The sequence below is a fragment of the Phycomyces blakesleeanus genome (assembly GCF_001638985.1).
Source record: "Phycomyces blakesleeanus NRRL 1555(-) unplaced genomic scaffold PHYBLscaffold_2, whole genome shotgun sequence".
NCBI lineage: Eukaryota > Fungi > Mucoromycota > Mucoromycetes > Mucorales > Phycomycetaceae > Phycomyces > Phycomyces blakesleeanus.
In genome coordinates this window covers 3214685-3239320 of record NW_017265135.1, presented here as the reverse complement: position 1 = coordinate 3239320, position 24636 = coordinate 3214685, and the positions used below count along the sequence as shown (strand labels likewise).

Sequence of the window (24636 nt, the reverse complement as noted above, 5' to 3'; positions counted from 1 at the left end):
GTAAATGTTATGATACTCAAGTTCATATCATACTTATTATCATTATCGACTAAAACTTTTGATTGATGATGTCATCAAAGATAAAAATAATTTTAACTGTCATTACTATTATTTACCAAGGGGCATTTTTGACTGAAACCGTACATTTTTGAAAAAGGTGTGCTTTAACTCACATCGGCACTTTCAATTAACATCCCTTTCGATCAGTAGTGCTTATCTTGATGATGTCAGTAAAAGAGTATCAGACTATAGCCCTCATTATCTATATCTATTTATTTAAGTTTTATACATAAACAAGAAAATAATGCTATTAGCTAAATATATATTCACTATCTCAAAAATATTATTAGTACAACACAGATAATATAAATATGTCTTTTCTACCAATGTGTTTAGACAGTACTACTTTTTTTTAACTGTTAATTATTAGAAGGCTGTTTTTCTTTGCCTTTGGTATTAGAGAGTAATTGATAATTTATTTAAAAAAAAAACATAAATTATTTGGTCATTAATTATCCTAAGTATACATATACCTCTTTATAAAGCCCAAAGAATATCTAATTGCTCACAAGTAAAGAGTACGTGTCTGTTTCACCGGTGCTCTTTTAATGGTACCCCCTTGTCAACCAAGAAGTATTTTAACTTACATCATAATTATTAATGAAGAAGAATCTTTCCAACCACGGGAATTATTTACTGACAGGTGTTTCACCTAGCATTGACATTACTGTAATCATTGCTATATCATCATTATGAGAGAGAAAAAGAAAAAGAGCCGCAAGCATTTTGGTTAAAAAATAAAGAGTATATAAAGATGTCTTTTACATTTAATAAATAGCACCAAAATCCTCTTCGCAGCTTTATTTTATATATTACATACGTACCAACCCAACCAATATGTCTTCTTCCAATGCCAGCCAGCAGAGAGATAGAATATCTACACAGCAATACCAATGTGATCAATGTGTCTTGTTTTTTGATAACTACCAGAAGCTGCAAAACCACAAGAGAATTCACAGAGGAGATTCAGCAACAATGACTGAAATTGACCAGTCTATTCTGGATGATGTTGACATGTACCATGACGAAAATGATACTAGTAATGAAGATGAATCTGTTAGCAATTCAGGTAATGAAAAGAGCTGTAATTGTATTATTTATTTTCCAATTACTAAATAATGTATTACAGAATATACTATGGAGTCTATGGAGCTTGATAATACTATTTCATATAAGTGTGCATGTAATTTTGAGGACAGTGAGGGTGAAGCTCACATTTACGACAGCAGCCGAATCAGTACAAATACTTTTACCAAGGCCGAGTTGATGAGTATTCATCTGTCTCAATTGATGCTACAGCATAGAATTGCTAGAGCAGCATATAGAGACATTGTTCAATTTATAAACACTGTCATCCGAGACCATGACAATATAATGATGGGTAAAATATTATATTTTCTGTTACCTTGTACTTTAATTCCAGATCACTAACATGTAGTGATATCGTTTTTTTTAGAACCTGGGGCTAAGATCAGTCATGGCGAAACTGTTGATGCTTTGCTCAAGTCAAAGTCAAGTGTCAAGGGCCATGAGTATGATGTCTGCTCTAGTGGTTGTCGATTGTATGGCATTAATGACGACCAGGAATCTTGTGTTGACTGTGGCAAACCGCGATACAAGACTGATCCCTATCAAAGTCAGACACCAGCCGCCAGTATGAAACTTATGTCAGTTGGGGATATGCTTTCTCAAATGTTGGCAGATCCAGCCACAAGAGAACTCCTCTGTTACAGAGCAAACCGGGAATCTGTAGCTGGTCAGCTAACCAACATTTTTGATGGTGACAATTACAAGCAGTTGGTGCAGCAGGGCCTGTTCTCCAATCCCGATGATATTGCCATTGGGCTTTATACCGATGGGTTTGTCAATCAAAAGAAAGGCAAAAACTCATATACCATCATCCATTGCATAATATTCAACCTAGACCCATCCATCAGATAATTAATTAATTTATTACTATTTATTATTATTATTACATTTTTTTTTAAAAAAAATTACTAATAAAATACTTAGATATACCAACAAATACCTTTTGCAACTGGCAATCTTGCCTGGCCCCAAGAAGCCAACTCATTTGGACTCCTTTCTTATACCCATCATCAATGAATTGCGAGATCTTGAGGCACATGGCTTGGTTGTCAAGCACAATGGAGTGGAGCTTTGCAGATCCAAGGTCTATCTTCTGCTTGCTTCTGGCGATATTCCAGCTGTAGCTGATATGGCCCACATTGGTTCCCATACAAGTTTATTTGGTTGCCGTTTTTGTGAGACCAAAGGCAAATGCCCTACTAACAGATGGCATGGCATGTACTTTGATGACATTTCCGCCCGGTTAAGACCTTTGGAAGACTTCAAAGTAGGCAACCCTGTAAGTATACAAATGTTCAATTAGCCATCTTTTTTTCATACTAAATAACTGCTTGTAATAGTCGAAGAACATATACCAGCCGAGCATATATACCCAACTCTCAACCTTCTCTGGATCATCATTTTTTGCATTAGATGAACTTCATTTAATTGCAAGAGGGATTGGAAAGCTTGTGTATGACCTGATTACCGTCACCCTCACAAAGGAAACCAAATTTTATTATACCCATCCAGACAATACCCTCAATACCACCAAAAACCCTTTTCATATACCAAGAGCAGACCTTGTAACAATCGGAAACTGTATTACCAGCTCACGAAAATATATACCCACCTCATTTCAAGGCAGTTTCGACAACGTATTTGCCAAGATCGATGGTACTCATGCAGTGGACTGGCTTGACTTTCTCTTATACCTTGTCCCCACTTTAGTCGTGCCTTATTTACCAAATAGGGCTGTCAAAACAGCTCTATTATCTCTCGTGAAAGGTTGCGCACTTGCCTTGCAATGGATGTTGACATCAGAATTGCTTGATGAGATGGAGTCGTAAGTTATTATACGTCTCATATATTATCATTACAAATAGCTGATTGTTACCATTTTTTAAATATTAATAATAGATACTTCAAGCACTGGCACTCGTTTTTATACCAACAAGTCCAGAATAATACCCTGTCTCGTAGTGTTTTCCGACCAGTGCAACATTACCTGGTCCATATACCCTATATCATCAAGCAGCAAGGCCCCCTGCGATGCTACTCCACTTGCTCAATGGAGAGAGTAATTGGCGTCTTCTCGAAATTGATAAAGTCCAAATCAAAGGGTGGCCGAAACGCCAGTTTTCTCGTCGAGCGATTTGCAATTCACAATTATACCAGCACGGCAATCAGCATCTGTGATGAAATCAACCTCATTCAGCCAAAGCCATATGGAAGAGAGAGCTATATGGACCTTCCTAATGATCCTAGTGGTGCGCAGTTGTGGGAGCCGTTTCATCAGTTTGTTAATTTGAACAATGATTCGGTGGAAGGTGTAGGCAGCCCTAGTGTGAAGGAAGCTTTATTGAAATACTACCAGAGAACAACAGGCTTGACTGGCCACGAGTTTGGTGACTCTGTTGTTGTTGTAGCTGCACGTCTGTGGATGGACTCGACTGTATATTCCTCATGCATGTACCGAAGAAAGAAAAACGAGACCAGCCGTGGCAACCATTACGTGATGTTTACTTGCCCCTATAGAAAGTAAGTATAATATTTTTCGATATACAATCAAAAGTTGCTTACATTCTATTTATTTATTTATTTTAGCAACCGTAATGTAATTGTTCACAGCTGGCTCGTCGGTACAGTACAGTTCTACTTTCAGCATGTAGATTTCTATGGCTTCCCACACTTTCTTGCTTTCGTGGAGGTCATGAAGGAACATGACGCGGCTGGTCATGACTCATCAGTACCTATCGTCAAACAACGGTCACAAAGCACCCGTACACTAGGCCACCAAACGCAACCAACTTATGCAGTTATAAGTGTAAATGACATTTGTTATCAAGTTGGTCTGGTTCAATACCCACCGAATGGAAACCAGTTTTATGTAATTGCGCTCTATTATATCTTTAACAACAACATGTGCATTACTAAAGGCAATCTTTCCATTCTGTAATTCTTTTTATTTTTATCTTATTTTTCTATATGCTCTATATCCTTATATCTTTTATATTTTTTATATCATTCTTGTATCTTATATTCTTTTTTTAATTTTCTCTATTTCTTATGTTTTTTTTAATCTCTATATGCCCCGTCTTTCTTTTCTTCTTTATATACTCCGGTTTTTTTTCTATTCTCTATACACCTTATGCTTTTCTCTTCATTCCCTATATGCTCTATACGCCATTACGCGATTTAAATAAAATCAAATTGCCAATTCATCAAGATAAAAAGAATATCTAAAAAAAAAGAACGTAGTTTAAAAAATAAAAAAATGGCAGTTATGTTACTATTTCGTTCACACATTCCAAAAATTATTAATCTTAATAATTGTTGACATCTTTGATATTCAATAAAACATATATTTCAATACTCAAAGTGGTCATTACAACTTACAAACATTTTTTACAGTATTGAAAATATTGTACAGCAACAAAAAAAGTGTTTTCATGTTACTTTTTTAAATTGCTACGAATGACATTACCATCTTATAACAAACGGCGGAGATTTTATTGGGTTTCGACCAAAAAAATGGCAGTTATGTGCCTACTTTCGGCCCAACTGTCATTCATCCCGCCGTAGTGTATATTGTGTGTCGAAGGAACAGGGAATGGAAACGAGATTTTTCCTGTGCACGGAAAAATTCTCCTCTTACCACCGAGGGCACAGCACCACATCAACAAACCGTTGACGTCAGCCTCTCATATCCAGGACGATACATCACAACAAACCACCAGACAAACCCACCAAGCAGACTGACCTTCCAGTACCAGACACCACGATATAGCCAAACGCGAAATTTACTTACAACACACGTGACTATATCAAATGCCCGTTTAGCTCAGTGGTAGTAGCGCTTGTCTTGTAAACAAGAGGTCGGTTGTTCAATCCAGCCATCGGGCACTTTTTGTTGTTTGTCGTTCCTGATCTGGGATGGTCTTCCTTTTACTATAGCAAAGTCAAAAGGTCAAACCCACTGGGGATCGGAGAGTATATGTAAAATCGAAGAGAGGATAAAAGGTACTTTTTATTGATAGGAATTGAATTGTCTTATATAGTTTTCTAAACTAATACTGTGCATTATCCGCAGTAAACTATTATACTATATTTAATTACAAGAGAAGTCCTTTTACTGCGGTTGATGCTCAGAAGATGTTACTGTGGTTAATCTTTACAAGACATTACTGCGGTTCGTTATCTATGAGGTATCTTTGACATACAGAACTGCTGCGGTCAATTATCCCGATTTCTCGGATTTATCAAAATAATGTCCGACACGTTTTTACTGTTGTTAGACATTGTCGGACTGTTGGACATTATTTTGATGAATCCATAAAATCTGAAGATAGTTAACCGCAGTACTTCTTTATGTGCAGTAATATCTTCCTGAGCATTAACCGCAGTATAATGACTATTTCTTTAATTAAATATAAATAATAACTACTGCGGATAATGCGCAGTATTAGTTTAGAAAACTATATAAGACAATTCAATTCATATCAATAAAAAGTATCTTTTATTCTCTCTTTGATTTTACGTATACTCCTTGATCCCCAGTGGGTTTGACCTTTTGACTTTGTTATAGTAAAAGGAAGACCAACTCAGATCAGGAACGACAGGACATTATTTTGATGAATCCAAGAAATCGGGATAATTGGCCGCAGCAGTTCTGTGTGTCAAAGATACCTCATAGATAACGAACTGCAGTAATGTCTTGTAAAGATTAATCACAGTAATATCTTCTGAGCATCAACTGTAGTAAAAGAACTTCTCTTGTAATTAAATAGAGTATAATAGTTTACTGCGGATAATGTGCAGTATTAGTTTAGAAAACTATATAAGACAATTCAATTCCTATCAATAAAAAAGACCTTTTATCATCTCTTTGATTTTACATATATTCTCCAATCCCCAGTGGGTTTGACCTTTTGACTTTGCTATAGTAAAAGGAAGACCATCCCAGATCAGAAACAACAAAATCTGAAGATGATTAACCATAGTACCTCTTTGTCAGAGTTGACATCATAGATAGAAATCCTTAAGTCAGATATCCAATTGGTTATTCCTTTTAACATATACTCTCAATGTTATATTGATTGGTTCCTCCCTTTGTTAACCAAGACATATTATATAGCCTTCCATAAATGTAAAACCAATATGTCTTGAGTAAAATAATTGGATTAGATAGTTTCACTTTTAAGAAATCTGTATAAATACTCCAAGATTTATATCAATAAAAAGCATTCAATTCTCTATATTCCTATCTGTTTCTATTTATTCACAACGTTCTAGTTGGTAGTAATCTATTATCAAAACTTATACAAGTTAAAATAATAGAAAGATACACCCAGTCAAGACTTGACAGTAACATCTTCCTGAGAATTATCCGCAGTATAATAACTCTTCTTTTATTTAAATATACAGCGATCTTAGGGGACGGGGGGTTTTTGGCTATGGGGACGGGGGGTAACGGCACCGCACAATTTAAGGTGACTGCGAGTCCGAGGCCCGGCTATAAAGTGTCTTGAAGAACCCCCTGTCCCCATTCTTTATAAGCACACCCCTGTCCCCATCTTTAGATCATTCCAATTTCCCGGGAAAAATAAAAACACCCCCTTTCTTAAAGTCATTAACATTTAGTTGTAAGAATAAAAAATAATATTTCCAAATAACAAGATATGATGCCTTTTTTATGTTATGTACATTGCATACATTGCATACATTGCGTACATTGCATACATGAATCAATAAAAATACTTATATAACTACAGTGCTCTTTTATTAAATATGAACACCAACTTCAATACCCCTATTGAGAAGATGTACTCGCTTAAAACAACTCTCTCATTCCCCGAGAATGGTTATCCTGACAAGCAGAGTGTTCTTCAAGCCGTAAACGATTATGCCCTTTCTAATAACTTCACCGTTAAGATTAAGGACGGAAAATTCCCTATTCTTCACATTGCTTGTTCAAAGGCTGGTGTTTATCGTGACAAGCGCAATATAAGTGATGAGAAAAGAAAGAAGACGCCCAACTCTTCTCTTACTGGATGCCCCTATCTCTTAAGATTTTCTTATAAGAAGAAGAGCGAAAGATATCTTCCTTTGCCCGCCTATGGGGAAAACGAACATTGCCACAACCACCCTGTCACCCCTGAGAATTTGGCTTCTTCTCACCAAGGAAGAATGTCTCTTTTGACTGCTGAAGATGCCACTATTGCAAAGAAAATGTTGGAGAATCACGCCAAGTCCCGTGATGTTCAGAAGGCAACAAGTGACAAGGTGACAGGAATGAGAAAGCTGAGGATCAGCGATATCAACAATCTCAAGTACAGTGCTACTCGTGGTGATGAGGAGTCTGCCCATGGCGCTACTGAGCTCATCAGAACAATGGAAGCAAAGGGATTTTCCGTTCTCTACGAGTTTAATGAGAGAAATAGACTCACTCATATATTTTTTACGAATGATATAATGATCAAGAGAGCTCGACGTTTCCCCGATGTCTTTATTGTGGATGCTACATACAAGACAAACTGCGCGAAGATGCCATTGGTTTGCGTAGAGGGTGTCAGTAACCTAGGTGGAGAAAGGTTGAAGAGCTTTCCTGTGGCCTTTGCATGGGTAGCCGATGAGACAGAGAAGAGCTATGTTTGGTTTGTGAAGTCTCTGAAAGCAATTGTTTTGGAGGGGGTTGATAAAGCCCCTATATTTGTTACAGACAAATGTAAAGCATTGATGAATGCGCTTGATTCCGAGTTCCCCTTGGCCAAGAAGCTTCTGTGTGGTTGGCATATGATCAACAACATTGCCAAAATGGCAAAAAAAAACAATGAAGCCAGGAAAAGAAAAAGAGTTGTGCACACATTTAGTCAACAAAATGATCTTCGGAGATAAACGCGATGTCTTTGATGAAAATCTTGAGCTTTTCAAATCGCTGGCATCTCGGAAAGATTTCCAAAGTAAAGAGCAGCTAGAAGACAATGATGATGATTCTACGAAGGTTGTAGAAAAAAGAACTCTAGAAAAGTACTTTGAAGATGAGTGGATGCCGTGCAAGGAAAAGTGGGCTGGCTACCTCACTAGTCAATTAAAACATTTTGACTGTGTGACAACACAACGTGTCGAGAGTGGCCATAATGCTCTGAAAAGAAAAATCTCGGCTCTTCAGTCATTGAACTCTTCATTTGAGCAAATTTGCTCCTATCTTCTCCAGTTCGAGGGCGACTATCAGGACCTTGAGTTGAATGAGGCAACTATCACAGATGCCAGAATATACCATGAACCTCGCCTCCGTGGATTGATTCACCACGTCTCCAGAATTGGTTTGATCACCATCCGTGCTGAGCTTCTAGAAGAGGTTGTACCTGGTGAGCTTTGCAATTGCAGAGTAAAAGTGGTGTTTGGTCTTCCTTGTCGCCATGATCTGCCAAGAGATCGTATGTTGCTATTATCAGACATTCCTGAAAGATGGATTCTGTCTTCTTCTTTGGGTGAACGTTTGAAGCAACTGGAATGTGACGTTTCTCTACAGAAAATCGACGTTGAAAAGCCTGCCCCGTGGGTGAAATGTATAACAAAGCTTGAACAATTGTTTCGTCAGTGTGAAGGGAATTAACAAGTCCAGAATCTTATGGCAATGGTTGATGAACTTGTTGACAATGCTGGTGAAATAATTGACCATCCAAATGTTGTATTTCCTTTGGCAAGTGAGGTCAAAGCTCCTGGAAGACCTAAGCACGTCAAAAGGAAAACTGCTCTCCCAAAGGACTTTGTCCGTCACAAGCACAGACATCTCCTTGTGCAAAAGAACAAAGTAAACATGCAACATACACAAACATGATTTCACAATCTAATACATATTTATTCTTTATTTCTTTAGAATGATATCAGAAGTATTTTGAAAGAAGGACTTAAAGAAGTGATGAAGGAGTTCTTAGAGGAAGAGCCTCTCAAAAAAAGTAATTTATAATTGTTTTTTTTGTGAAATTACAATGTAATATCTAATGCTTACTATTTCTAGTCATAAAAGAAATAAAAAAAGAAACCCAATTCGCTGAAAAACAAGAGCCTCTCGAAGAAGGTAATTTTTGATAACTTATAAATGAATCACAAAATATTTTGTATGGTTTGCTCACACATTGCATGTTTTCTCTATAGCTAAAACAACCAATTTCGCTAAAAAGCAAGAGCCTCTCGAAGAAGGTAACCGATAAGATATTTTACTAAAATTAAATGCTAAATGTTACATTGTTTTTTGTTTCTTCTTAGCTGAAAAATATTCCTCTGGAATTAAAAAACCTAAACATCTCCAAGACAACTACTGATACGATTTGCCTAGTCCGAAAAAAACAAAACAAAAATGTGCATGACTTTGCTCTGCCTGCTCAAATCGACTAAGCCACCATTTTGTTGACGTTTAACCCCAAGTCCAATGGTTGGTGCGGTTTCCGTGTATTTTCACACCTGAAAGAGGGTGGAGAGGATCAGTTTCCTTTGGTGAAGAAGATGTTGGCCACGATGGCAACCCACGGTAAACTTTACGAGCACAACTTTGGCATGGATGTTGCTGAAGTGACAGAGGTCATTGCCTTTGGCTCCGAGATTGACCCTGCTCTTGGGGAAAATATCCCATCTTGCCCTTCCTCTATGTGGTTCTCTGCACCAGACTGTGCTCAGATAATAGCTGACACCTATAACGAGCCTGTTTGTGTGTACTCGGACGATCGGAGCGTCTTGCCTGTAACTTTCCTTCCCCTCCATGATCGGAAGCCTCTCAAAAGAAAGCCATTGCCGATGGTCTTGCACCATGTACATGGGTGCCACTGGACAACAATTAAAGTGAAGCCTCATGTACATCGGTCCTGGCCTAAGGTAAATGCGCTGTATTTTGATGCTATCCGTAGAGGGAGTATCATTGACTGCTTTTCCACAAGTTGGAATCATTGGGGTCAGTTCCCAAAGAACAAGTCTTATCTTTTACCCTCCACTACTACAACTACTACAATTACTACTACTGCCACTAAATCTCCTACAAATTCTCCCGTAAATTCTTCCGATATTATTGACCTCACACATATATAACTTATCTATCTTTCTATCTTTTAATATACTTTACTCCTATTTTTTTCTTTAATTTTTTAACAAACACAATTGCACCCAGTCTGTCTTTAATTTTAATGTTACATGTAAAACCCAGATACGAATATTATTGGCATCCAACTAATTGGAAGACTATATAATTGGCTTTTATTTTTTGGAGTACAAAGTCTGTGCATTTATAAGCAATCTGATTAAGATCTTCATCCAATCACAGACGTGAATTTTACCATAAAAGATGTAAAACAGAAACGACGCATAGCTTTTGATAGATTTCTGTCTTAATTCGAACGCTAAAGCTTGGATATTTTGCCGTATTGCTGAAAAAATACGTACATCTCTATATCCAAAATTTGAAGTTAATTTATTATGTTTTGGTTGAATAAACAAGCAAAATATACACTTTTTTTCACGTTTTTAACCATTTGAGATAGATTGTTTTTGCTAATAAATATCTTTTCTACATAATAATATGGTCTAAAACTTTTACTGAAACGATTTTTTACTATTTTCTATTGATATAAAGCATTTGCAAGTGATTTTTACTAATATTTTCAAATTGTTGTTTTTTTGTTCAATCTTTCACAAATGAAATGTACAGAACTTTTGTAATTCACTCATTAAACGTGATTCAAAAAATATTACAAAACAAACAAATACTCACTTTATGCAAAAAAAATCAACGAAACCAACTATCTTACTCTCATATTTCTATCTATTTTTTTGAACGAGTTATGAATTTTTTAAAAATAAATAAAAATGAAAATGAAAAGTTACGGACAAATGTTCTTCCACTTTTGCATGATTTTTCTTAGTGAATAAAGACAAGTGATTATACTGGATGGGGACAGGGTGTTACACACAGAAACGATGGATGTCTGCCGGACAAGTTAAAAGTAGTCACGCCTCTAATTATCTGCCGGACTACTCACTATAAGCTTGTGTAACACCCTGTCCCCATCATCCAAAAACCCCCTGTCCCCTAAGATTTACGTTAAATATAATATAATAACTACTGTGGATAATGCACAGTATTAGTTTAGAAACTATATAAGACAATTCACTTTCTATCAATAAACAGCAGTCATTTACTTAAAGTCTAGGACTGTACAGGCGTTCTATATTCCGAGATCACTGGTTTATATTTTCTGGTTTGACCATTTATTTTGATACATAAGAAATAAAATAGGTTTAAAGAAAAAACAGAATCACGTGACAAGTCCTTTACACTTTTACTAGTAAAATTATTACATCTTTAAGCAGTGAAAATTGTAACAAACTCTGCATATAAAAATTGTTATGATCTCGTCTTTTACTTAGGCTTTCTAACTCCATAAACTCTATATAGAACACCAAAAAGCATCTTTTATCCTCTCTTTGATTTTACATACACTTCTTGATCACCAGTAGGTTTGACCTTTTGACTTTGTTATAATAAAAGGAAGACCAATCCAAATTGCGAACAACACTGTCTCAGATCTGGGTTTGTTCTATTGTTTCTGATCTGGATTGTTCTTCCTTTTATTTTAACAAAGTCAAAATGTCAAGTCTTAATCTTATATTTCTTTTCTGGCACTTGTAACTAAGTCGTAGAATCAAGACCACTTGGGATTGTCAAGTTTATGAATAGTTTTTAGATAGAATCAAAGATGCTTTTTATTAAATACGAGCTTCACTTGCTGTCTGAAAGTTCTCCATTAAAAAGAATAGTGGCATAATTTATAAAGAAAGAATAACCAAGATGCTTATATCTATATCAATTTTCTATATTAAATAAGTCTATTTATAAGACTTATATTTATATTTTACATTGTACTTGTTGTATCCAACATAATTGTAAAATATAAATAGAGTGCACAGACAATAAGACAAAGACATATTAAATAAGCAACTAGTATCAATTATATATTATTTCTCATACTATCATTAAATAAAGAATATACTGTTAACAAGGTCACACATCTTAGTCAACATCACTAATCACTCAAACAAGAGCGTGGGTAATAACTTAACAATATACTATCTATGATATAAGAAAACAGATATCACATGATATGCTCATATCATTATTCTAAATACATACGCAATGTCTATATAAACTCACATAGCAAATAGCAATAGAGAATGATATTTCTTTTTATCAATAAACAAAGTCTCACTATACTTCTCATCTGGACTTTGTTTTTTTTTCTTTTCTAAAAATATAATAGTCTTTATTAAGAAAGATAAATATGTAAATACATTCAATATACTAACTATTATTTACTTTATTTAAGTATGACTTTCATCAGAAAGTTGCTACAGACAACAATTTAATATATATAGAAATTGTCAAAAATATTAAAAATACTCTTTCTAAATTAATCTATGCTGTTGTGGTGGTTGAAGTTGAAGAAGTTTTTAAGAGGAAGAATTCAAGATTTGAAATTAGGAACGAAGATTCGTGAGAACTTGTGTAGGTTTTGTTTATTGAGAAAGGATTTTGTATCAAAGTTTGACGAGGTTCCTATACTGAACTACTACTGCTATTTATATTGTTTTGGATTGGGAAAATTATATGACTGAGGTCAGGTAATCGATCCTATCTGAGCCTTAATCAGAGCAACGTGATCTTGGGATAATTAATGTATGATTAATTATATAAATGTGTGTAGTCCCAATGAAGTATTAACATCGAAAGTAAATGTGTTTATGAGTTATAATTATGCTTATAATAATCCACTGATGTATCCCATATTATGGTGATATCATCATATGAAATATAATCACTATCATGCATGCTAAACCTGTGTGTTAAATAATAAAGTAATCGGTAGACACCTTTGACTGGAATAGCTGAGGCCTTATATTATTTCCTTCAGACTTATTCTCAATTACAGCAGTAGTCAATACTCATTTACAACATATGCCTTCAGTGCTTCTGCTTCTGTTGCTGACTATGAAAATGCCAAAAATCTCAAGTTTATAAAAATTATCAAGAAGTTTGTCATTTTCCAGAAGGCCTATAATTCTTCAAAAAAAAGTCTTCATAACTTTAAAATCTGCTTACTCCTCTTTATCTGCAATCTCATTCCACACTTATATTAATCTATAATCTTATAATCATGACACTTGCAAATTCAAACCAAAATAAAGGCAACTGCTCCCATAAGCTTAAGAGGTTTTCAACTACTGAGAAGTTTATTATGATTGAGATGTATAAAGCTGGAATGTTCATTCCAGAAATCTTCAGCTCCAAAGACATACCTGTAGAATCTCTTTGCAATATAATAAAAAAGTATAAGAAAACTGGCTTTGTTAAAGAAGACCAAAGTGTTTTAATTCTAAAGGCAAGTGTCATTTAAATAGGGTTATAAGAAGTGATAAGCACTAGTATTTATTGAATATTGCAAGAGGTGTTAGAAATTTAACTAGTCATTACATCTCTGAAAATACAGACAGTAAAGAACTGCATAATCTGTGCATATTCTTTTGTGCTGCAGCAAAAAAGTCTTAACTAACTGAAAAAGACATGGCCATTTGTCACAAATGGGCAAAAGAAAGAATCAACTGAAAAAAAGAGTGGAAGACAGTTGTATAGAGTGATGAATCAAATTTTTCTCTTTTTATAGTAAATGGAAAAGCTTTTTCATAAAGAAAGCCTGATGAGAGACTTTGCACAGACTGTGTTTAATAAAAAGTATAAGAAAATAAAGGATCTGTGATTATACAAGACTGTATTATCACTGAAGGAGTTGAACTACTTGCAGTTGTTAAGATCATCATAAATACAAAAGTTTATGTAGAGATTATAGAAACTGTCTTTAAGCTATACTATCATGCCCTATCAAACAATGATATAAAAACATATATGTTTCAAGAAGATAACATGCCATCACATACTGCAAACATATCAAAGAAATACAGAAAAGAGCTTAGTCTGAATGTTCTTGACTGACCATTAAGAAGTTCAGATTGAAGTGCAATTGAAAATATCTGGAATATTTTGAATGTCTGTGTTTGCAAAAGGGCTTGCCCGCCTATGAATCTGAGAGAGTTGGATGTAGCTCAGCAAAAAGAGTGACAAAAAATAGGTAGAAAAACATATGCAGATCTATGTCTCAAAATGCATAACAGATTAATAGCTATCAAAGAGAACAAAGGTGAGTCTAGTTCATATTAAATAAATTATCATATTTATACCAGACAAACATCCTTAATTAAGCTTCATTATAGTTATGCTCTGGCTGTCTCTATTACATATGTAAAGAATAAGAGAAATATAAAGATAGATCTTTGGACTTCTATTATCTTCGGAGTTTAAAATCATAACAACTTTTTAGAAAGAATATATATTAGCTTTATAAAATAATTTAATAATATTCTTAGTATATCAAATGTGATTTTGTGTATAGCTTGCTTTCTTCATTTTAATATCAAGCTTCTTTTCCACTTTCTCAGTATTAAAGAAGACACATATTATGTCTGTTGCAAGGGATGCATGCTGTATAATATCAATCAGCAAATAGAATGTTTTCATTGTGATGAAGTCTGTTACAAGATCAGCAAGAGAAGCTAAGATGCTAGTGACAATTTGGTTCCTGTAAGCATAATGATACAACTTCCTCTGAGTAGACAGCTTGTAGTTGCTTTGGCCAATGATCATATCAAAAAAGAAATACTATATTACCATCATCATACACAAAAACACTGATGACAGCATTTCTAATATCTTTGATAGACAGATATACTAGTCAAAGAAACATCTTTTCTCAGGTGAAAATGTCATTGTCATTTTGTTATCTGTCCATGTGTTTGCTCCCCATAGTGTCCAAATTTGATAATCATTGTCTACCTTACCAACTTCAACCTTCCCGTAATGATCCAATACAAGCACAGCAATATGATCCAAGTTGCAATTATTTCTGATCCCCAAAGCATCTGCTGACTTCTGGTCATTTCTGGAGCCAATCATGAAAGAACTTTTAGTTCTTCTAGCCAGTGAAACAGTTATGAGAATAACATCTGAAGATATTAGTGCAAAAGTTTATATATTAATGACAACTGGAAACGTCCCAGCTCTGAAAAAGATGATTTGTCATATAGGTCATATGAGTAAGGATGACTGTCACATCTGTCATGTTGTGGGTCAATCTCCTGGCCATGGCCAATATTTCTGAATATTATTTACTATCACTGTGTGCACACTGAAAAGCTTCAAGTACTTCGATGAGATGTTATTATCAAGCAAAAAAAGATTAACTGATCAATCTTCCTTCTTATTAATTAATTCCTTCTCTGGTCTGTTCTTTTTTGCATTGGATGAAATACATTGAAATTGTTATGGCATTGCCAAACAGATTTTGGAGGTTCATGTGTGACAAATATAGAAAAGCTCCTTCTCTCTCTCTCTTGCTGCTCAAAAAGAAATTAGTACTCTAATGGTGTCAATTAGAAAAAACATTCCAATATCTTTCCACAGTGCACAGATCAATATTATAATGGATCAGAATACTTTCAGACTGTGGACTAAGCTGACTTTATCATGTTTGTTATCCTCACACTTGTGACAGAGTGTGACTATGACCAAGCTACCTACAAAACATTGCTTGATCTGATGCAGATATGCAACCTACTCATGAGCTGAGAGTTATCAGCAGAGGAACAAACCTTAATCAAAACGTAAGCTTTAATAATAATTAATATTATTGTTTTATAACTTGTGTTAACTTATCTTTTTTTTAATAATCTTGTCACATGGAATATGTATCTGGAAGCCTTGCTAGCTAAAGGAGAGGTCCAGCTCAAGCTCTTTACAATCAACTAGCACCTCCTGCAGCACTATCCCATGATTATAGAAGGGTATGGCCCCCTCATAGCATATAGTACACGATCTGTCAAGAGGGCAATTAGGGAATACTCACAAGTAATGAAGAGTAATTCAGCAACTGGAATCAACACTGGCAGCATCATGCTTGACTTGACACATATTTGACAGATGAGAGTAGAAAATTTAACAACAACAACAGCAACAGCAACAGCAACAACTCTCATTCAGTATATCAATCTCTCTGCTGGTTAACCAATTGACTGAGAAAATAGTAACGTTGGTACTGATTCTGATATTGAGTTCTGTGAGTCTTTAAAAAACAGAACAATTTTTGATAGTTTTGCAACCATTTATTATCTTTCAGAACTTTTTCAAAAGTTCTACAATTCAAAAGGAGAAGAGTATAGTATAATTGAAACAGTTATTAAAACAAGTTGTAAGGCATTTGTAAATGATTGTCTTATTGACTCTGCACTCAACCATAATTGTATAAGAGAGAGATATTACATCAGACTTCAGATTTATATAAGTAAGAATTGCAACATTGGGCCAAGCTACTTTTCAGTCTACAACAATTTCTTTGGAAAATTTGTAGTTTTCTTTGAGAACAAGCTTGCCAACAAGAGATGACTGCTTGCCCTTATCAATATTTATGCAATTTGTTTGATAAATAATATATTAGTCATGAACAATGGGCAAATGAAGCCAATAGTAGTTTATCTAGCAGATGTCAAAGAATTAGCTGGTTTAGTAAAATTGGATAAAACTATAAATATAATAACAATAATAACAACAATATATACACTCGTACAAGAAAAGTCTTCAAAAATTTATAGTATTTAATTATCCCAATATTATATATATCATACTCTTTTATAAATATCTCTTGCACTATTCATCGTAAAGATCTAAAATTTTATATTCCAATAAAGCATAGCATATATATTATAAAAACAAAAGAAAAATTTAAGTTTAATATCTGGTGTTTCCATCACGAGCAGCAATTACAGCCTTAATTCTATCAGGCATGCTGGCAACAAGATCAGTGCCAAACTTTGGGTCTATCTGTTCTCATTCCTTTGAAATGCAGACCTTAAAATCTTTAGTATTATTAATATATGCTTTTCTCTTTGTAATTTGGTTTTTTATAGCCATGTGGTATTTCAGGTACAAAACAATAGAAAAATAAAATATTTGATAATAGAGACGTAGAAATACTTTGAGACTATATATAAGTTGTCTTTATTCATAAATAAAAAGTGTCCCTTTTTATAAGAAAACACAATCTGCTCTTGTCATTACGTCTTAGTTTCTTAAGGCTTTCTTCCTTTACTATATTTGGTTATTAGAGTGTATTTACTGCTTAGCTAGTGTTGGTGTTACAATTATGACATCAAGTCATAAATTGTACTTCTTTAGCTCTTAGCTATTCTTTTCTCTTTTATACTAGAGCTTTAGAACTTTCTACTAAATTAGCTCCATATCGATCTGACACAGTTTATCTGGCAGTATGATATAATTATCTTAACAATCTTTAAGATATTATCTACAGTACTAACTGTAATAATTATTGGGCTGATTACTTAATTGTTTATATATATTTTATACTGATAAGATGATAGCTACTACGCTATCCCAATATGAATATGTTCTTATATGTGATAAATCCAACATCTAAGTGTCTGGATCACCACAACCTACTCAAAACTTCCAATTGCCCATTATTGAAAGACAGTTGCAATATGTTCAGTTGGAGAGAGTGGAAATTCTTGCTCTGCATGCAAGTAAACATTGGCAAAAAAATTGAGAAATCTTCACAAAATAGCTCAAGCAAACAGTTGCAGAATGCCAAGTGCAAAAGAACATCCTCAAACCACGTTATCCCATCACTGACCACTTACACACTGAACCTGATTCTATAACTAAAGCTGCCACTTCTTTTTACAAAGTTCTGTATACACTTGAATCCATAGATCAACTTGCCATAAATGACTTACTTCGTCATCTTCTCCACGATCTCTACCTCTTTGAGACCATATGTTTCTCTCTAACTGCCGAACTTTGCATCGAAGACATACAAGAAGAAGTGTCTTGCTTTCCATAAACAAGTAGTTCAGGACCAGACAGCCTCTATTATGAGATCCTCCAACTAGTTTTTCATTACTGTTCTTGCTCCCAGTCACTGATACAAGTATACAATGATGCTCTTAGTGGTGGCCAATTGTCTTCATACTGGCAAACAATATGTGTTTCTCTGTTGCCCAAGAAAGACAGTCTTTTATCTCTGAAAAATTGATGACCAATTGCTCTGATCAATGCTGATGCAAAGATTTTTACTCTGCTTCTCAATGTTCAAATTGTCAAAGCTGCTGTAATGCTTATATTTTTGTATCAAACAGGATTTGTCTGTGGTCACTTCATTGCTGATAATAGGGTGTTTCAGCAGTTTAAGATGTTTACATTTTACTTTTGCAGTAATTTAATTTATTAAATGATTGTCCCTCACTAATCTAAATTTGAGATATTTTCAATCTATAAACTGTAATGGTATAAAAACTAAACTGATCCTAATATGGACAGCCAATGAAAAAATTCTCTGACCTATAGGCCCAGGCAGTTGAAAAATTACTTAAAATAGCAGTTTTTTCTTTTTAGGAGAAAAATATGTCAATACTGAAATCTCATACTAGGAAAAAAATCGGGTTTTTTACCCATGAAAGTCTTCTTAAAATGCGAATCTTGAGTGTCATATCAGATACCAGAGGTAAAGTATGTTTACCTTATACTACTACATGGTTTATATGATACTTTATTTATCAACTCTATTTATTTTATATTGTCTTTCTTACTTCAACATCTTTTAAAATGACTCATACGAAATGCATAATTGTGTAAATATATACATTTAATTTTTTATTAAAATGTATTGTAGCTGATAAAGAATAAGATGAATAGATAATATGATAAAGAATAGTAACAGATATATGGTAGTGTATATATCACGGCCTTTAAAAAAGAGTATTTTTAATTGCTAGGCTCGTAGCTAACCCATGTAGCCTTTTTCTTGGCTTTGGGCTTCGACAAAACAATGGGGTGTCTATTTGAATTGAGTGAAGGTGGGGCAGCACTTATAGCAATTGGTTGCTGAGTAGGTGGAGGAGTAAAAGGAGCAGAGGTAGAGAAAGGAAAAGGTGACGTTGAATGAGTAGTAGAAAGAACAGGAAAGATAGGCAGTTGAGACAAGCTGGCATTGGTATTTACGCTTTGAGAAGCATTGTTGGTAACCATGAGTAATTGCATTTGTGAATTTAAACACTATTGCTGGATCATGAGGATTTTTATGTCCATAGCCAGTTGCTGTGTCGTGTTCATCAGAAGCCAATTCTGCTGGTTACTTTGTTCAATGAAGTTATTGAAAGAATTTTCATTTTTCTCAAATCAGCTGTCTTGTTGTTGCTGCAATCGTATGATCTGATGATTTACTTCTGTCGCTCTGTTGGCTACCTCTTTGTTTATATCAACAATGTTAGGAACAAGGCTTTCATACTCTTCTAGTCTATCAATGGAAGGGCTGGTAATGGCAGCTACAATATCCTCTTGGAACATTCTGAAGCTGTTACTTGAGAACAGAAGGTTTCTTGTATTGATGTGCTTGTTTTCTTTGTTCAAATACAAGTAAATGGCTGTATCTTGTAAGATTATTCTTCTGCATCGTATCAAGAGTTGTAAAAATCCGTGCTTTGCTGTATTGATACTGCTTTGAGTTGCTCTTTGCTTTCCTTTTCTCTTTTTTTCTTTCGACTGCAATCTTCCATCTTCCTCCACGAATTCTACGGAATCTGCTTCTTCATCTATCTCCAAATTTATGATGTTTTCATCCTCATCCTCGTTCTCATCGACTTCATTCATCTCCTTCTCACAGACAGCTACCCACTCTGCATTACCAACACCAAAATAGTCTTCGATCCAAGGAAATACCATCTTTTGTAATTCCATTGGCGGTGACACGCCATTTCTTGCTAGTGAGAAAGACTTTTCCCAAAAGCCAGCCATACCTCTGGCAAAAGGAGATGGGAGTTTACCCAAGTAATGGGTCTCCAAATGACCAAGTCGATCCTTCTATCCTCCTCCTCACTTGATCAGATCAAAAGGTATCTCTAAGCCCTCAGCTTCCATTGACCCAGCATGACGGCCACCATGCGTTACTCGTGTGGTATATATCTCTTCATCTGCAAGTGTCTTTTTTGCAGTTTTCCATTGAGAAGCGCCAGTTAAACTCTTCTCAGGGCTGGTACATCCACGTAATACCTTCCAGTTCTGCCATCTGTCTTCGTTCAAGAAGTCACCACTGGTCTATAATTTTTATCAAGAAAGTTAGAAATTATTTTAAAAAAGTCCCTTTTTTTAGCTGACCAACCTACTTGAAGCAAACTGAACATAAAAAAGGCAAATGCACCAAAAGAACATCTGAATACGTTTTCATGGCGCATAGCACATGCAAATTTGACTTCTCCTTCCTTCAGAGTCTTGCTCTTGTCTAGACTAAAAACCAAAGCAAGAGCCTGTTGCATTCCTTTGTGCTGTTTCTTTAGAATGATCGTGCAAAAGCAATCTGCAAAGTTTAAATTTCTCAAATCCTGATCTCTAAGTAGCATATGGTGGTGGGAAGAGATAGAAAACATCTCACGCAAGCCTGATTTGCTGTCAGAAGTCCAAAGGCTCTTCAGGATTCTTATAAGTTCGCCAGACTTATAAGAGTCCCCAATCACACAATGGGCTGCTCTATCTACGTTTGTTTGTACTTGGTCGTAAACAAGGTTGTGTTCATACTTCTTGATCAATTCGATCACTTCTTTAGTCTTCTTTGGAGATGGCCATCCAACTTCTCGGCACTCGGACTGGAATTTGTGCAAGAACATCAAGACTTTCTTGTATTGATTGACAGATTCAATACCTAAAGGAACTTCGATAACTTTCTTACTACCGTTCTTGTTAGAAGGAGCATTCTCAGCAACTATAAAAATGGGTTGATGATTAAGTATAATTGACGGATTTTTTTTATGTATTTCATGCAATTTTGTATTACTTTGGAGCAAAGTCAATTGTCTTTCTTCGTTATCTTCTGTTCTTAAGCCAATTTGTGTTTTAACATCAGTCTCTACTGAAACACTTTTCATATACATTTGCTTGAAAACAAATTCTTTGAAGAAAGCAATAACAAATTCAGTAGGCCCAACAGTGTATGGATACTGAAAATCAACAGGATATCTGTGTCGGTTTTTTCTCACAAAAGACCTTCAATTTAAGTAACATTAAAAAATGAATACAATCAATACAATATAGATTCTTATTCTATTGAGTTGAGACATACCTTCCAATGTTCTAAGGGCATTCTGTAAATTGCAGCAGTGCTGGCACATACTTTCATTGGCAAAGCCTTAAGTGCAAGCTCAAACTCAGACACATTGATTGACGAGCTACTTTGAAGAGCAACAAAGGCATTTGAGCCAACAGAAGTAGACAAATTGGCTGAACTGAACGATTCAGCTTGTTGTGAATGAGTATTGATTACTGCTGAATCTGAGAGTAAGACTGAAGGATAAAATAATATCCTCAGCTATTCCAGTCAAACGGATCTCCCTTTATGATATTATCTAACACACAGATCATCATACACATAATTGATTATTTATTATTATCACTATGACATGGGATATACAAATACATATACATTATATATATGGCATCATTATATTTCATCTACATATTTCTTTTATTATACAAATACTTAATTGAGAGACTACAACTACAACTATCTAATATTATGAAACATTACCCGAGTATCTGGGTCGGAATACTAAAATACTACCAATAGCATAAATGCTCTTCTTTACCAAAACTCTTGGACTGATCTGACTGGAGAAGTATCATATCAATTGGTCTTTCCGGATCTTTTCAGAAAAACAATACTCCTGGAAGATGACTCATCGTGATAAAGATTACTTAAGCACACACTGAATTACAAATTAGAAAAACATATAAATATCAGTAGATAGTTCCGTATAGAAAGACAATCGAATTTTATCATTCTTTACTTTTCTTTTGAAATAAACAACCTACACAAGTTCTCACGAATTCTTTTGTCTATATTATATTTTGCTTTATTTTCTCCCCACAACACAGCTGTTGAATTTTCAACCAGCATAATCCTTTTTGATGGTTGACCCCTACGAGCTTTCTTAGGCACCTCTTCAGAAATTGCAGCAATACTAGTAGGCTATAAAGATATATTGTTAATATTGGTGTGCATTTTTTTGCATATAATCTATTGTCTGTTTTGTTTATACTTGAATTCCACTAGAAATCTCAGCTTCTTGTTGCTCAATTAAATGCTCTAGTTCTTCCAAATCATGCTCATTAACAAAGCGTCTCTTAAAAGCAGTGATATTAGTAGGCAAGGGCAACATAATAAATAAGTTTTTGAAAGAAAAAGAAAAATTTAATTTTAAAAGTTAATCAAACTGTGGGCAAACCAGTAATTTCAACTTGCGAGTTGATAATACTAGAAAGTTCCAGCAGAATCAATAGTATTCTCAGCTCGACTTTCAGTTTAATCAACTCGCTACTACCATATTTGGAAATTTTGGAGTAAAAATAAAGACATTTCATTGGAGGATCCCATTTTTTATTTCCAAAAAAATAAAACGAGTTACGATACTGTCATGAGCATGTCGTTTCTAGAATCTGAATTCTAATCTAGCCAATCCAATTCACTCCTTCTCAGAAATACTACACTTTGCTAGAAGTTTTCAATACCTGGTAACTTCTAGCAAAATCCCTTTAAGATAGTAGAAATACAAATTGCTTCATTGAAATAAAATATTAGTCAGTTTGCTATCTAAGCCGTTAAACTATCAGCATAGGCATAGGCTAAGTGAATTCCCAAATTTGTGAAAACATTGTAACCCCAATATTTCACTTCCCTTTAAAGCTGAACCTTATTCTCTGGATTCTTGGAGACATATTCATCTCATATTTTTCAAATTCTATAACATAAAATATAGAAGAAGGCCTTTGACTAACATGAATTACAATGGCAACCAGAAACATAAATTAGTTCTTTTTAAAACTCATTATATTGGACATGATATCAATTATTAACATAATACATCACAGAGTTCAGTATAAATAAGAGTGTTCGTCTTGAGTTACTTCACTTATATTCTTCTTTTACCTCTACTGTACTCTTACATATAAGCAAGCATGGTTCCAACTACACCCAACAAGCTGACATTTAAGCCGTACAACCTAAAAGCTGAGAAAGACAAGCTTTTAACCATCAGAAAAGCACCAACCCCCCTTTCAAGCCAAAGGGAAAGCAATGAAAATGGACTCCAGACAAGGAGCTTGCACTAATGCAAGAGTACGCGAATCTCTTCCTACCAGCCTGCCCAAGAGCTGCTGTCACAAAAACATGAGACAGGATAATCAAAAGGGTAAACGCATGTGCCCCGAATGATATACCACTAGAGTATAATGCCTGTCACTGTGCAGTTAAGAGAATCAGCAACAGCTACAAGCCTTTGTTTGGAGAGTATGAACAGAGTAAAGCTTCAGAAAGTAACCGACATAGAAGTGCAATTGAAATAGCTGCACTTGATGTCATTGAAAAGATATTTTTCATATAACTTTAGTATAACTTATACAGCAATTATTAACTTTAAATGACTTTGTGAATATAGAAAAAGGAACATGACAAGATAAAGGACAGAAACCAAGCTACAGAGATTGAAAAGTATAAGAGGAAAGAAAGTGGAGAGCAGTTGATGAAGGAGAACTCTAATGCAGCATTGGGAAAAAGAACGGAGAAGATGCTGGAGTACCGGTGTAAGACAAGCAGCAATGACAAGGGCAAGGGCAAGGGAAAGAGTTCAGCTGCAGGCGAGATCTTGCCTGTCATGGATCCTACCACCAAGCCAAGTGGCAGCAAAAGTGCTGTAATAGAAGGTGAATACAAAAAGTATTTGAAGGAGGAATCCGAGTTCCAGACAAAGATGGTAGGGAATGTAGAGGACATGAAACATATTCTATTCGCCACGTCCAAAATCATTTCTAATATTGAAAAAATGGCGGAAATGCTTGTACTCAAAAACAAATAAAAAAATAATATTTGTTCATTTATAAGGGCTGTACAAAATACTCATCAAAGTCTTTTCCATCTATCTTTTCTCATCTCAACCTTTGTATATACTCCTCTAGTTGGAGTGGTTGCAACCTAAAGTAGAAACTGGTCAATACTGAACTATATCTTAAACAATGTATCAAATTTTTTAACATAGTTGATAACTGATAAACTCTAACATGGTTTGATTTGCTGATCTTCATTGCATATCTGTACTTACAGTACTTAAAGCACTTCTCCACATCTGCAAACTCCCACTCTACCGCAACCCAAATCTTTGACATGCTCTTGTTGCAATACTGTTCATGATCTATCACTATGACAAATAGGGGCGGTTTCTTGCATTTGTGACTTTGTTTTTGGCCTATAATAATTAAAAAAACACCAAAAATTCAAAATGAAACAAGAAAATCTATGT

General features: G+C 34.8%; 8 protein-coding genes and 1 non-coding gene across 9 annotated transcripts; 5 read left to right on the top strand and 4 right to left on the bottom strand.

Moving 5' to 3' along the window:
- Positions 1-3635: 3635 nt before the first annotated feature.
- PHYBLDRAFT_157439 (hypothetical protein) lies at positions 3636-4357 on the top strand. The gene is made up of 2 exons (XM_018433614.1): positions 3636-3669; positions 3736-4357. Exons 1-2 carry the CDS (start codon positions 3647-3649, stop codon positions 4085-4087), a joined length of 375 nt encoding a protein of 124 aa, XP_018298132.1. The 5' UTR covers positions 3636-3646; the 3' UTR covers positions 4088-4357.
- A 604-nt stretch (positions 4358-4961) lies between these two features.
- PHYBLDRAFT_t39 lies at positions 4962-5034 on the top strand. Its single transcript has one exon. It is a non-coding gene; the product is annotated as a tRNA-Thr (tRNA).
- Positions 5035-8761: 3727 nt separating this feature from the next.
- PHYBLDRAFT_163137 (hypothetical protein) lies at positions 8762-10212 on the top strand (the record flags this gene model as incomplete). The annotated part of the gene is made up of 5 exons (XM_018434737.1): positions 8762-8944; positions 9011-9089; positions 9152-9211; positions 9289-9333; positions 9530-10212. The coding sequence occupies 5 exons, from the start codon at positions 8762-8764 to the stop codon at positions 10210-10212; spliced, it is 1050 nt and encodes a 349-aa protein (XP_018298131.1).
- A 165-nt stretch (positions 10213-10377) lies between these two features.
- PHYBLDRAFT_59132 (hypothetical protein) lies at positions 10378-11943 on the bottom strand (the record flags this gene model as incomplete). Its single annotated transcript, XM_018440440.1, has 5 exons — positions 10378-10565; positions 10929-10938; positions 11160-11209; positions 11544-11567; positions 11904-11943. 5 exons carry the CDS (start codon positions 11941-11943, stop codon positions 10378-10380), a joined length of 312 nt encoding a protein of 103 aa, XP_018298130.1.
- Positions 11944-13331: 1388 nt separating this feature from the next.
- PHYBLDRAFT_59131 (hypothetical protein) lies at positions 13332-14164 on the top strand (the record flags this gene model as incomplete). Its single annotated transcript, XM_018440439.1, has 3 exons — positions 13332-13504; positions 13621-13667; positions 13941-14164. 3 exons carry the CDS (start codon positions 13332-13334, stop codon positions 14162-14164), a joined length of 444 nt encoding a protein of 147 aa, XP_018298129.1.
- A 435-nt stretch (positions 14165-14599) lies between these two features.
- On the bottom strand, positions 14600-16260 carry PHYBLDRAFT_59130 (hypothetical protein; the record flags this gene model as incomplete). Its single annotated transcript, XM_018440438.1, has 4 exons — positions 14600-14855; positions 14958-15231; positions 15843-15893; positions 16131-16260. The coding sequence occupies 4 exons, from the start codon at positions 16258-16260 to the stop codon at positions 14600-14602; spliced, it is 711 nt and encodes a 236-aa protein (XP_018298128.1).
- A 1463-nt stretch (positions 16261-17723) lies between these two features.
- Positions 17724-18503, bottom strand: PHYBLDRAFT_59129 (hypothetical protein; the record flags this gene model as incomplete). The annotated part of the gene is made up of 3 exons (XM_018440437.1): positions 17724-17810; positions 18034-18218; positions 18374-18503. Coding segments are annotated over 3 exons (402 nt in total), but the record flags the coding sequence as incomplete, so codon positions are not given.
- A 3465-nt stretch (positions 18504-21968) lies between these two features.
- PHYBLDRAFT_59127 (hypothetical protein) lies at positions 21969-22503 on the bottom strand (the record flags this gene model as incomplete). The annotated part of the gene is made up of 3 exons (XM_018440436.1): positions 21969-22050; positions 22132-22313; positions 22384-22503. The coding sequence occupies 3 exons, from the start codon at positions 22501-22503 to the stop codon at positions 21969-21971; spliced, it is 384 nt and encodes a 127-aa protein (XP_018298126.1).
- A 914-nt stretch (positions 22504-23417) lies between these two features.
- On the top strand, positions 23418-24527 carry PHYBLDRAFT_140099 (hypothetical protein; the record flags this gene model as incomplete). The annotated part of the gene is made up of 5 exons (XM_018430331.1): positions 23418-23532; positions 23591-23697; positions 23779-24093; positions 24296-24316; positions 24441-24527. 5 exons carry the CDS (start codon positions 23418-23420, stop codon positions 24525-24527), a joined length of 645 nt encoding a protein of 214 aa, XP_018298125.1.
- Positions 24528-24636: the final 109 nt, after the last annotated feature.